This window comes from Lonchura striata, chromosome 12, assembly GCF_046129695.1.
Source record: "Lonchura striata isolate bLonStr1 chromosome 12, bLonStr1.mat, whole genome shotgun sequence".
NCBI lineage: Eukaryota > Metazoa > Chordata > Aves > Passeriformes > Estrildidae > Lonchura > Lonchura striata.
This window is the reverse complement of record NC_134614.1, coordinates 2,181,850-2,196,251: the sequence shown is the minus strand read 5'-3', so window position 1 is coordinate 2,196,251 and position 14,402 is coordinate 2,181,850. Positions and strand designations below refer to the sequence as shown.

General features: G+C 45.4%; 1 protein-coding gene across 2 annotated transcripts in view; it reads right to left on the bottom strand.

The window, feature by feature from the left end:
• LOC144246989 (IQ motif and SEC7 domain-containing protein 3-like) overlaps nucleotides 1-14,402 on the bottom strand; it is a 125,447-nt gene that overhangs the window by 68,038 nt on the left and 43,007 nt on the right. For both annotated transcript variants that reach the window (XR_013340706.1, XM_077786044.1), the window contains exon 2: nucleotides 3,297-3,326. Coding sequence is in view for 1 of the 2 variants with exons in the window: in XM_077786044.1 (XP_077642170.1) it covers nucleotides 3,297-3,326 (30 nt within the window). In the remaining variant the exon portion in view is untranslated. The remainder of the gene's footprint in view (nucleotides 1-3,296; nucleotides 3,327-14,402) is intronic.

Genomic DNA, 14,402 nt, shown 5'->3' with positions numbered 1-14,402 from the left:
TGGCAACAGCCTTGGCACCTCTCAGCTCAGGAGCCATGAAAGCCTCTCCTTTTATGCAGTTTTGTTAGAGCTGCCTTCATTTTGTACCTTGTTTCTCCTTTAAAAGCACACAACTAGGAAGGAGCAAGCGGAAAGAAACAAAAACCTAAAGGTGCTGTTTCTGGGCAGGTTTCAGAGGTTTGCTCATCAGAGCTGCTCCCTGAACCCCTCTGCACCTCACACTGCTCAAATCTTCTCCTCTCGTGATTTTCAAACACACAAGGCCTGGGCAGAGGGAAAAGGAACATCTGCTACTCAACTTTGAGACAATCCCTGCAAAGTTTGACAGGATATACCGCACAGACATCTTCATCATGGCTGTCACCTCATACCACTAAATATCAAAATGCCTCGTAAAACAAATTGCATTTTCTCCTGGAAACATGTGAACAAAAGACAGCTAATTAAAGCATCTCATCACACTGACAGCTCCACATTGTGTGTGTGCATTACACCTCAGAATGCAAGGTGTTCAAAGCAATCTCCCCATTTTAACAGATTTAACAAATACGTCAGCTTGGAAATTATGTGGCATTCTCCAAAGGGAAACCAAAGGGATACAGTACAACTGTATTATAAGCAGAAAGAATTTTAAGGGTTTGTACAACAGGATAATTAATGACTTTTTGTCACAATGAGAAAGCCAAATTAAAGAAATAAAGTCAAGCTGATTTTTGGTTTTTAATGTATTATTTGGAATCATATTGCTTTGCTGTGTCAGCCTTGTCTCTGTACAGATTCTGTGTTTTCTACATTTCACAGCACTATAAAACATCTTGTGGATGCAATTTCCTCGTTACAAGCAGCTATAAAGCTACTGAAAACAAATCCACCAGGGCAACATCCTTTGCAACTGAGCCACAGTGTAAAATTCCAGGGCATCACTTGTATTGGATATTCCATTCCAGCATGAAAAACACCAGCTATTCCAGAGCAATCTCTGGGTCAGGAGCCTGATTACACTCACCCAGCTGGGAGAGACCAACATCTCTGGCTGCATCTCAGTTTAGTTGGAGTGATCCTTTTATCCTCAGCGTCAATGGCTGTGACTCAACCAATCCTAAGCAATACTTGCATTTACTGGCCACGAACACAAGCCCTTATAACTTCACTGCACCTGCTGTCTGCCCAGTTAACACTGAGACAGGACATTTTATCCCTGCCTTCCCACCTGCTCGTGGCTCCTTGCACCCCTTGATTTCAAGGACCCATTTGGCTGGCCAGCATTTGGATTTGTTGCTATTTTGCTGATGCCTCTGTGAGCAGGAACAATGATCACTCCAGAGATGAAGCACTACTCCCCAGACTGCCCTGATCATTTCATTTGAGAGAATTACATTTCATCTTCATCTGCCAAAAAGAAAGGAAAAACAGTAGGAAGCAAATTAACCACAACATAAAGATGCTGCTCAAACATCAACAGAGCTTTGGGAGCTTTTGTCCAAGACAAGACCACAGCTGACCAGGATGTTGTACAGGCAGAAACACAAAAGCACAGTGACACTTCACCTCAGAGAAAATGCAGTTTAAGAGGGAGAATAGAGAGTTTACACTGATTGCCTGCTACTGCATCAGTCTGGTTAAAATCAGGCTGTCAGAGAAGTCTTGGAGCAGCTGAAGCTCACACTGAATAACAGAATTCATTCCCTGACAGCCTCACACACCAAGATGGCACCAGCAGCCCAGCACTGCAGCCCAGCCAGGTGCAACATGTGGCACTGCCAGGTCCCAGAGGGGCACAAGCCCAAGCAGACCCTTCCTCTGAGGTGGGAATGGCTCTGGCAAACACCTTCCACCAGTGCCTTGCCCTGTCAGTCCAACAACCCCGAATGAAACGCCCCAGAGCACGAAGGTGCCTGGCAGAAGCCAGGGCTGGAGTTTGGTTTTCAGGGAGCACCAAACCAGAGCTTGCAGCTGTGCCTGGGCACTGCCTAAACCCCCCAAACACACTCTGCAAGAGAGGAGCTCCACACACACATCCATGGGAGCAGCCAAATCCCACAGGAGGCTCAGGGACACACAGGAGTGATCACTGAGGCTGAAACATGCCCACACTGCTGAAAACCCATACACCAGGGGCATTGCTTCCAGTTTGCAGCAGCTGGCCAGCATTAGTCCTTCCACAGCCAGCCAGCACATTGGCAGCTCTGCTGGGAGCTGAAAACCCAAGTGTGGTGATGCCCACAGGCAGCCTGGGGATCAGACCCAGCTCCCTGCTGTGCATTGGACAGATTCCTACCTCACCCTGCACAGCCTCAAGCTCAGGTCCACACCACACCGAGCCTGAATTCTGCTGGAGGTCAAAAGCACCTCAGAGGATCTTTAATCCTTTCTTACAGACTTCTGGGTTTCTGGTATCTGACTGTTCTGCAGCTCACCTGTTCTTGGGGGTAGTCTGCACACCTGTGGGTTAGAACTCGATCTTAATTCTGCAAGGCCTGCAGGGAAGGTCCTGCCTCGGCTTTGGGGTTTTACAATAAAGAAACACAATGCCTTAAGATGTAATGTCCTGACAGTCCCCAAAACACACTGCAGGGAACTGTGGTGAAGCCACAGTCAATATCATGAACCTTATAATCACTGATCAATAGTCACACTGCTGGAGAGTCAAGGCACCTGTTTAATGGCAATGCTCTAATGAATATGGAACACTTTCCGATTCAAGGATGGAATTTGCAGATCTCAGTCATGTTGAGAGCACTTTTGTAAGCTCTACAAGCCTGACTCAGCCACGTGTGCAGAGAGGTAGGAACAAAAACCACCCCGAGTGTAAAACACCAAGTGAGTAAGCTGGAAGTGAAGTATCAGACAATAACATTAAATACTGCATGTTATCTGAAGCTTCCAAGTGTAGAATGAGCATTGTAACGAGTCAATGAAGGCACTGCCTGTCAGGTGGAAAAGAGGAGACTGCAAAGAAAGCCAGAACAAGTCCATGGATGTCCCCTCAGCACAGATGCTGCCGCAAAACTGGCAGGACACTGGCACAGGGCTGCCGAGCAGGAACGTGTACTGGGGGCACCAAGAACTAACCATAAATCTTTTGTAATGATCCAAACTAATCCCTCACTCTCAAACCAAACTGGAGATGGAATCATTCAGTAACTTCTCCAAGGGAGAAAAACATTTACTCAAAACACCAATGGCATGCTAAGCACAACCAATAATGTCTACATTTTTAAAAAATCTATTTCCATATGATGCTTTTAAATAAAGTATTTTCTTAGAACAAAGACATCAAGATGATGTACACATACCTGAGGCTTCTTGAGCTGTCACCTTCAGACCTGTAAAGTAATACACAAATACTTAGGACACAGTTATTTCCAGCATTTATCATTCAAAAGCCATGCACCTTCTTGTTGGGGTGTGTTTTGCTCTGAATCCATGTTTGCTCCATCCCATTTCTTCCCCAGTTGCTAAATTTCCCAAGCCCTTCCCTAACCTCCTCGCTTCCAAGTTGTCAATCCTCCCTATCCCTGCCCCTTTCTCCAGAGAGTTCTGTGTCCGTCTTGTTGCCCTCCACACCCTATTTGTTACTGTGCATTATTTCCCTCCCCCCGCATTTTCCCTGATAGGCTCATAAGCTATTTGCCCCACCTTATACTCCTCTCTTCCCATATCCTCATTGGTTCACTTTCCTACACCCCTACTCCTGAGCTGCTGTATAAAATCTTCTGTTCACCCCCGCCCTCCAGTCTTGTCGGGGAGCCCAGGGACAAATCCATCCTGTTCCACCCCAAGCCCCGTGTCCTCGCTGTCTGTCCCTGCTACACCTTCTCCCTCTGTACTTCAGCGAGTGTCTCTAGGGCTTGCTGTACTTTTTCTGCTAATAAGACATTTAGAAAAGAAACACATCTACTTAGGCTTCGAGGAAATCTATTAGAAGTTAAAACCCAGTTAACAGCTGAAGTCAATAACTGCAATATTAAAACAGGTGACATCCTCTGAATCCTCAATAAACATCTTCCTCAAACATGCACAGAGGTTTCTTTTCCATCCTTAGAAGCAGGAAGCAACACTCTGACACTATTATTATAGAAGCAGATTATTTTATACATTTTAATTTTTGTCTTCATCTCTTCTTCACACTTTAACTGAAAAGGTCACAGGCAAATAGGTCTGGAATCCAACACTCAGCTTTATCAGACACTCAGAAAGGGCCAAGGTTGGCAAATAAAGGTAATGTTAAATCCTTAAAACATCACTCTCTTCTGAATTTCAGAAATGTCCAAAAAGGAGGGATAAGATGTAATAACTTACAGAGAGGCAGGTTAAAGGTGAGATACTTTCATCAATCCAGCTTGGAACAAAGCCTCTCCTCTTTCTCCAATATTTTTATGCAAAGAAACGTAATTCAGGATTATTCCCACTGAAAAGGATTTCATCTCCAAGGAGAAATGGGAACATAATATTCAAATTTCAGCACCAAACAAAAATCCAGAAGAAAACAGAACTGTTTGACCAATTCCTTTCCTCCCTCACTCCCAAAGCTGCCTCCCCAAAGACAAGGGAAGCTCTTTAAGAACTAAAAAACAGGTAAAAAACAGTTGTTTAATAGACACAACAACTTCAAAGCAGTGTTCTCAACACAGAAGCCCCATGAAGCTGAGCTCAGCCCTGCACTCCCAGGAGTAATGACAAAATTAATGAATCCAGTGTTTAAGTGCCACCTTCCCACACTCAGCTCTCAGCAAATTCCATCTGGCAGAGCACACACCTTACGCTGGGAAAGATGTTCATGTAATTGCTTGTGCTTTCAAGTTCTCAAATACAGCAGACACCAATTAATGTCTTAATTTCTTGCCTTTCCCCTGGGCTGGAATAACAAACTAATGCAACAGGGAGAAGTCTCCCAGTGCTGAAAGCACACCAGTGCCACTGCAGTGGCAGCGGGCACCCCAAGCTGCCGTCCTGCCGCGCATTTCTCCTGTTCCAGAGCCAGGGACTGTCTCCTGTGAGCTGAGGGTGATCACAGCAAAGAGCCAAGGGGCGCCCACCACCCCTCATTTATTTCAGGTTTCCCAGAAAAGTTGGGAAATTTCGCAGCCGCTCAATGTGCATGTTCAAGGGTAAGGTTTACTCGTGTAAATTCAGAAGAGTTGTTCAGAGCTGGTCAATTTTGCTGCGGGAAAGAGTAATTGATGAGCAGGATTGAATGAACACAGAGCTGAAAGAACCCACTGCTTGTAGTTTGAGACAAAGCATTCGATTTTCTTTAAGCATTCTTTGAAAGGCAGGGTTGGGGATCAATATTTAATGTTTCTGCTCACAGAGGAAGCATGTGCTGGGCTCTGGGTTAGGTTTTTTTTTTCCTTTTGACCCACACAAAAGAAATTATACTGGCACTGCTGAGACAAGGAGAAAGGTGGAAAAGGCTTCTGGCAGTATCCTGTGTTATTTATTCCAAGGTGGACCTTAAAGGAAAAAAAAAAACAACCCACAATATATAGAATATCTTCTATGCTGTAGTACTTGGAACAGCACAGATTCCATTTAGCTATCTGAGTTGTATCACTGATGAGGTAAATGTCACGCAACGTTCTCCAAGATTTCTCTCCTCAGCGCTGGATGGTTTCCAAGTTTTCATTTTGAGTAGAACTAAATATTACAATATTACACTCCTATTGAAATACAAGTTTGTCTTCTTCCTGACCCCAGGAATTTCATTCTCAGTAGGAAATACAGTGAAACACATCCTTTTTGAGATTGTTATGGCCAAGAGAAGCAGAAATTATTTTCCTACCAGTAGTAATTACTGTAATTTCATTGCAAGCAGAGGCCAGGAGGAACAGGCACCATCATAACAAACCTTGAACCAAAACCAAATGTAAAGAAAAACAAAAAACCACAGCACTTGAGGTTTACTGAGGGCTGCAAACCAAAGTGACCATCAAAATCCTGAATGATTTTTAACTAAGTACTGCCATCACTGTCTATCAGTCCATATCCAAAACATGGATATTTCAGAAACCAGCTCCACTCATGCTGCCAAAAGGTTTAATCCTTGTCACCACTATCCTCCTATAAAAACCCCATGCAGGAGAACAGCAAGCCAACTATCTTGGCTTCCAGTTGCTGACTTAGTTGGCAATTTTGCAGTAAACCATCCTTGGATTGAAGTGTCAGCTCCTAAAATCTGGAAGCCATTTACAGGAATAACACAATTTCAAAGCAAATGTTGGGAAAAGCACAAGATGGAAAAGCCCTTCAGACTGGGAATGCGAGAGGTTCCAGGTCTCCTGTTCACTGAGGTGACAGCAGAACCTCAAAACCCAGCAGCAGCAGCAGAATTCCTTCAGTGGCTTTTCCTCATCCCAAGGATTTCTGCTTATGCCTGCAGGAAATGTTCAATTCTCGTTATTGCCCCCAAGAGCCATAATAATGTGGCATCTGATTTGTTGTTTAGATCTAAAGCTGCACTTAGAAGGGGAACAGCACAAGGTAAAGCTGCTTCCAAAGGCATCTCCAAGACCAGCTTTCCTCTTGCTCATTATGTAATCATTTTCCAAATGAAACACTGCTCAGAACCACTAAAGTGTGTGATATGGACTGAGAAACACAACTATCCCTGCAACAATTCCTAGCTGAGCAGGTACTTATTTGGGCAGTAAGTTATGGCAATGTCCTGTAAAAGCATACAGCAAGTAATTTTAACAGTTTTGAAACTCATATTTGTCTAGGATTTATGTCTGGGGGTGCACAGTGTGGTACAAAACCAGCCAAAAGCAGAAGCCAAACCTTTCTGTAAGAACCCACAAGTGGACAGGGCTTTAAATAGTTCACAGAGCCACCCCTGACACTCAGATCTTACCTCCTTAGAGCTGTCACTTCAATCAAAATAAAAAGAACTGGGGAAAAGCCAAGGCTCCTAACAGCATGTCAAACATCCACTGAATAATCAGACTCCATCTGAAATGCATCTTCCCACAAGCCACAGGCCCTGATGTTACTGTAGGAGACTCAGAGTACACAGGAACCACGTATTACAGAGCATTCTAATTCCATTTTTTACAAAAGAAAAGATTGAGCTGAACCTTTACACAGCAATACAAGGATCAATGCATTTGATTAAGCCTCGCTTTGAGCACAGAACGTGCCTCAAAACCAAACCTGCACCCGGCACAGGTTGTTCTTCTGTAGTGTATAAAATCGTCCAGCATCTGTAATGCAGAGGAACAGGTTACCTTCAAGGGAGAGAGCTCCAGACAGAATTCATTGATGGCTACAGAAATGATGCTCCTTGTATGAGGAGCAGGGAACCCTGCGAGGCTCCTGCAGGTGAATGTTCTGAACAGCATTTGGCAGATGTTGCCAGGAAACCTCCAACCCCACCTAAAGGCTATTGGAGCTTTCCAGGATTTTTATTTCAGCCTGCTGGGTGTGAATGATGTTCCGTGCCCCTGTGGGTCCCGGCAGATGTGCAAAGCTCTGCCAAGGAAAGCAACACTCTCCTCCCAGGAGTCTGGGAAGAGCAGCCTCAGGAACAGCACAGAGTCAGGCTGGAACAAAACCTCCCAGCTCAGACACAGTCCTGCCCTTACACCCCAGCTTAAAGGAGCTGGATCAGCACCAGAGCACTGCCAGCAATGTCTAAAGTGGAAATTGAGTTGGAAGGGACTTTAAAGCCCATTTCCCCTGGGCAGGGACACCTCCCAGCAGACCAGGCTGCTCCAAGGCTGTCCCACACAGCCCACATCCCCCAGACATGGCCAGGGGAGATTCTCCTGCCCAAGAACTGGTGTGGCCAGCAAGGCTCTGGGTATTAGGCGGAGTCAGAAGATTCTACTGGACTGAAGACTTGAAGGAAGTGGTAGAAAACCTAGTAAGAACTGCACAGTTAGTAGCATTTTAACAAGGTGAGTTTCAGGACGAGAAAAATAATGAATTTCACCACTAATTAAGTCCCTTCACCAGAGCCTCACACAAAATTCCAACTATGCTATAATGGTACCAACCTCACACTAAGAACTTTCAGTTACTTCAAGACACAAAAAACCTGTATCTCTGATCATATTCCATGTTTTTAAACACTGGCTGGATGTCATGATGAATGTATCAAAAGCCTTCTGGTTCATTTGTCTCAATGTTCCACACACTTCAGCTCACTGGGCACCAGTCCACTGCTCCCACCCTCAAAAAAACCCATAAATACATTCTGAGTGCAGAGAGCAGTTTAGATGTGATTTCCCACCGCCAAGCTGAAAAATAAGTTTCCATCAAGCCCCAAACAGTGTAAGACTTAAAAGTCACATCAGCAATACATACAAGCTAAATTTGGGCTGCTACTTGGACCATGATCTTGTGGCAGCTCGAGCATGAAAGGACAGCACCTCCCACGTGAAATGGCATCATGAAGATGAGTTAATGTCAGCTAAACCTGTGAATCACCCGCTGCAAGATCCAAGGGCACTTATGTAAGAGGCATTTTCAGGCACCATTTTGAACAAAAGGCAGATGGGATGTGCCCAGCTCCTGCTGTGCGCTGCAGATAACCACCAGGTACTGCTGGAAGTGCTTCCCCCAAAACCAGACAATTCCCAGGTATGGCCCAGGAGCTCTGCTGGGCTGTGGAGGAGGGTGTGGTGTGAGCTCTGTGTTATAGCACAAGACTGACGGCTTAAAAAGAATCTGCTTGCTAAATTGACTGGATTTTAGATCTACAACCACCAATTAACGACGTTCAATGAGACAGCACAGTATTTCACCCAGAACATCGTTAATCACATTCTTTTTGTCCTTATTTTCTCCAACTCCCATTAAAGAAACAGACTTTTAGCCATCTTAAGTGACAGTTAGTATTGCAGATGCCCCTTTTTAACACAGATTTACACTGTGCAGATTGTGTGCGCTCCTATTTGTGCAGAGCACCTCCAGGCTCAGCACAATCCCGCCATCCCTGCTCTGGGAATGCATTGCTTGTGTGGCAGTGATCACAAAAGCTCTTCAGTCCTTAGAAAGCTGTTTACATACAGACCACGGTGAGAAAATAGCCTTTTTTTTTTTTTTTTTTTTTTTTTTTACCCTTTAAAGTGAATTCTAACTATGAGCCTGGACAGGAACATTAGGAACATTGAAAAGAGCCACTTCCACAGATCCCATTTCTGTTGTGTCAAGCCCCAGCAGACTCGTCTCAGCCCACGAGAGGCAGACACCTCCCACACATAACTCACTGTATTCTCCACTCCAGCCTGGCCATCTGGACACAATCCTGAGCTCCAGGGAGCCCTGCCTGAGTGGGGAGGTTGGCCTGGATGACCTCCAGTGGTCCCTTCCAACTTCAGCCATCCTGTGATCCTATGATAAATACTATGGAAACGCTGCTCCTGGCACATGGTCTCCATAATAAGCTCGTTATATCCATTCCTGGACTGCTTACAGCCACTACTGTCCAAGAAATGTCCCTTCCAAGCTCTCAGAGATCTCTGAGGAGGGGTTTGCAGCAGCCCAGCCTGCTGTCCCTGCCCAGCCACCGCTCTGTGCCATATGCTGCGAGCTGGCTCGTGGAACGCAGCCCTCCCCTCCTCCCAGCACAGGTTTGGGTAACCTGGGCTGTCTCGATGCCTGGCTGTAGTTTGGAGGAGCAGGCAGGCTGCAAAGCAGGCAGCCTGTGCTTCCCCCGAGGTTGCTGGGACCATCTGTGTGCCCAGCAGGAGCGAGCAGCCTCCCCCAGCAGGGCACTCTGGCAGTGCTGCCTCCAGCACCGCCTGGGCAGCCCAGGACAGCCACGCACACTGCTGAACGTGGCAAACAGCATTCTGTGCCTGCCCAGGGGAATGCTGCCAGCCCTGTCACCAGGGAAGGGATGGGGGCAGCCCTGGTGTGGGAATCCAGGGCTTCCCTCTGGCTGCCCTGGCAGGTCTGGGACCCTGGCAGGGGTCAGGAACCCCCCTGGACAGAGCCCCCAGAGACACTGGCTGTGATCTCTGGAAAAGAGTTTTCAATCTTACAGGATCAATTACCAGCTCTGAGGGTTTGATATGAGTAATAATTAAGTGTGGCACGGGTGCAAAAGTAAAATTTCAGGATTCTAGATAAGGGGTCCAAAGGGGACAAGATGGAGGAAATTGGGTGTGCCTTGTCCTTTTTCTCCTTCTTCATGCCCTCCATGTCTCACTGTGGTGTTGGCATTTTTCTGTTGGTTCAGGCTGGGGACACACTGTCCAACGTAGGTGACAGATATTGGCACGTTCTTGTAAATCCAGCCCAGGGAGTTTCTGGTATTGAATGTTTGTCACATCCCACTGAGGGCAGAGCCCCACACGCTGCCCTGCAGGACAGAGCTGGGCAGGGCAGCAGAACATGTGAGAGATCAACAGAATAAACAACCTGGAAACCAGCACAGACCAATTATGGCTTCTGCTTTGGCAGGGGGCTGACAGACAGAGACTTTCTACAATCTCAGAATCATCAATACCACAGATTCCGACACTGGGGCAGCCCAAAGCTGCCGTGCTCTAACTACAGACAAGCTGAGGCACATTTTGGTTGTGCCCCGAGTGTTTGGTGTCACCTCTGGAAGGAGGAGCAGAGCCAGCAGCTGCTCTGCCTCATGCCCCCGAGGGGCCTGGCACATGTCACAGCGCTGTCACCGATTCTGGCCAGTTCTGCCCTGCTCTGTCCTCACCACAATCCCTTCGTGCACACTGAGATGCACAGAAAATGGGATTGTGATCAGTGGGACTCCCTGGGATGGAGACCCAGCCAGCAGAACACAGAGGAAGCTTTGCTCCCCGCTCTCCCTCATGCAGGAGTTTGGGGAGATTGGGGTGTGGAGGGCCTGGAGAAGTGAAGGGCTCCGGGATAACCCATCCCTGCAGCCTCTCAGCAGCTCCTGTCTCACAAGATGAAGCCATGAGGCTGCACAGAGCAGCCAACTGATGATCTAAGAGCCCTGCCAAAGGGCCATATGGAACGGAAGAAAATATTTCGCTTCGACAAGCGAGGGGTGATCTTAAAGTCAGCACCAGAATAAAGACTTCAATCTCAAAAAATATATCCTTGGTTTATGAGCTCTCAAAACTGTTTTACCTTTTTTCCTTGCTCCCCCTCCCCTTCAATTGTTTATAATTTGCAACAGCTTTTAAGAAAAAAAACAAAAAAACAAACAAACAGAAAACTGAAAGGCTGCCTCCATTCTATTTGAAAAACACCTCATTCTTAGTACATTTATAATTTTACAAGTGAGTCAATTCCTTATTTTCCCCTGCAGCTGAAACTTTCCAATCCAGTTATTTCTGCACCTTTGACCTGCAGCCTTGTCCGTCCCTACCCCAGCTCAGGGAAGAGCAACTTCACAACCAAAATCCCTTTAAATATGCCTTTCAAGCTCAGTTCATTAACTGAGGTGTGGAGGTGAGGCTTTGTAACAGCTGAGGGAGAGAGCTGCAGTTTAACCCCAGAAGTACTGAAGAGCTGCACAGGAAATTTTTCGTATCTAACTGCACATCAGAAACCTCTCCCCAACATTCCTGTCACCACCCATTTTCTGCAGAAGGACAAGGCAGTATTAAGCAGCATTAGCCTGTGGCAATCACCTGTACTGAATGTGGAATATTGAATACAGAAAGCATTACTTCAGCTCAAATTAAGGGTGAACAGAAGTGGAAAGACACAGGACAGGATTATTTCAGACCTCTTTCCATTTCCAGGTAAGGCCTTACAAAGAAAGAAAAATCTCTCTAAAACTGGGGTTTAAACAAGCAACTCATCCTTTTATCTTACATTCAGAAAAAGAGAGGCTTCCAACAATCATGGCTCCAATTATGGTCCCTTTCAAAGATCCTCCCTGCCTCCAACAGCAGCTAAATGGTTCTCAGACTATGAAGATACTCACAGCAGAACATTTTATCATCAATTCAACCTCTCAACGTGCAATCATCAGCCATAAACATTTAGAAAATTATCAAATCAAGTTTCATCTTTCACTTGTATCGAGTATTTCTATGTTCCTTAATAAAATCCTCTGCCTGCAGAGGAATGTTGTCAAAATGTACTTTGGAAACACGCAGGATCAGAGAGAGTTAAAGGCCAAGAGCCTTCAACAAGAATGAGATATTTTCTGCACATGAAATTTATGTCCTCAATCCTCATGCTTTGGAGACTATTACAGCTCACCCCTTTTTTTTCATACAAGACAAGATCTATGCTTATTCCACAGGGAGAAAGAACAAACAGGGACAGTTGCCTTCAACCTTCCACCCCAGGAATTCGTTCACTGACCCAACAATAATTACAAAACCCAGCCCTGGAAACCTCCCTACACAATTTAACTGAGGCACTTTATGGATGAAATTTTCAGGGTAAACTACACCCAAGTCCTATTTCCAGGGGCATCTGCTCGTTAAATTCCACACACAGATTTTGAGAAGTTGATTTACCATTAGAAAGGCAAAGATGTTTTCTAGAAAAAATTGATGGTGCTTCCAAAGAACAAACTAAACTGAACGTGAAGATGTAAGAAAAGTACTAAAGCCTCAACAAAATCACCTTCTGGATTAACCTCACTGCTTGGGATGGTGCCAGACATGGAGAGAACCTGAAACATTTGGAGTCATAAAACCTGTCCTCAGTGGATTTGCTGTGACCGGCACTGGAAACACCCCTGCCACCACTCAGGGCAGGAGATGCTGGACTCCACAGATCATTTCTGGTACATCACAGAACCCCAGAATGGTTTGGGTAAGAGGATTTTAAATCCCAACCAGTGCCACCCCTGCCATGGCAAGGACACCTTCCACTGTCCCAGGCTGCTCCCAGCCCCAGTGTCCAGCCTGGCCTTGGGCACTGCCAGGGATCCAGGGGCAGCCACAGCTGCTCTGGGCACCTGTGCCAGGGCCTGCCCACCCTCCCAGCCAGGAATTCCTTCCTAAAGGATATTTAAGACCAATCACTTTGATGACTGTGTTCATCTGCCCCTGAAGCCAACCCGAGCCCCTTGGGAATTCCAAATGCCACAGGATTTCTGCTGCCTTTGATGTAACTTTTTCCTCATAATTAAGACTAAATTGGAAAACATGAAAAGATTAAGACAAAACCAAGTGTGTATTCTGCTGCTATAACTCATCAGACAGACTGCATAAAGAATGGGATTAAGTCTTCAACTTGTTTTATTTCAACTCTCAGTTAAATCTGTAGAAACACTGTAATTTGTAACTATTAGTCTGCATGCAGAAGCTACAAAAACACCCAGACAATCCCACAGTCAGGATTCTTGGCTTCTCTCTGGATGCCTGGAGGCCTCAGTTTCAATTATAATGGCTGTACTTACAGCTAATGGTTTTCTTGTTATTAGTCAGCTTCCATCTGTCCCACAACCTGCAGTGGTTACTGGCACAGCCATCCCCATAGAAAATGTCCTTCCTTTGAGAATCTGGAGGTTACAGGTTTTTGAAATTATGTTGGCACTGATTGGAGCAACACAGCTCATTTCTTCACTTCTTAAAAAAATGCCTCAGAAGGGTTTTGGAGGGGGTTTTTCATTTGCTTTGTTTGATTTTTGGGATTTGTGAGGTTTTTTGATTATTTTTTTAGGGGGTTGAGTAGGGAGAGGCAGTGTTTAACATGATTTGTGGGGTGGCTTTTCTCCTTCCTTAAAATCAGTCCCCAAACACAAGCTTCAGTACCATCCCAACCTTCAGGGAGAGTTTTAACCACTAATCCACTCAGCTTTTAGAAGCTTTACTTCAAATACCTTCTTTATCCCCCATAAGTGTTACTCAAACACTCCCTGAGAGATCCCTGCACTATCACCTCTACCTGGTTTTCCCTCAATTCACAGTTTAGTATTTTCAATTGCCTCTTGACATTGCCACATCTTATTTTTGTGTCCTTTAGGTCAAAGCACTCTCCAGGCAGCCCACACTGACCTGGACACAACCAATGAGTATTCAAAGATTTTGCTGTTGAATGAGAGCTTTTGGTGTTTTATTGCTTGGTTTTGTTGGTTTTTTTTTTAATTCTCAGAGCAAAAAAAATATATGTTGTGTCACTGTTCACAGTAATATATTTCACTCTTGCTTTTCAGTGGCATAACCACCTTAAGTGAAAGCAGATCCTGCCCATCTCCATTGGCCCCTAGCAAGAAAACATTCTCAGTTCTGTACCTCTGAGGTGAGTTCTTGTTACAGAATTTCTGAGACAGAAAGGGCATGATTTATGTCTGGATTAAGAATTGAGCTACCCACTCAGACTAGGTCCTGATAAGTGGCCTTGACGGGGCCTGGAAGCTTTGATGCAGTGAGAACTCAGTTGTGGCACAGATGGAAATTGTATTAAGGTACCTACAAAGTAATGAGCTATCTGAGTGTGAATTAGGGTAGAGCTGCAGTGTGAAAGGTTTGACCACCTTAAGGAAAAGATAA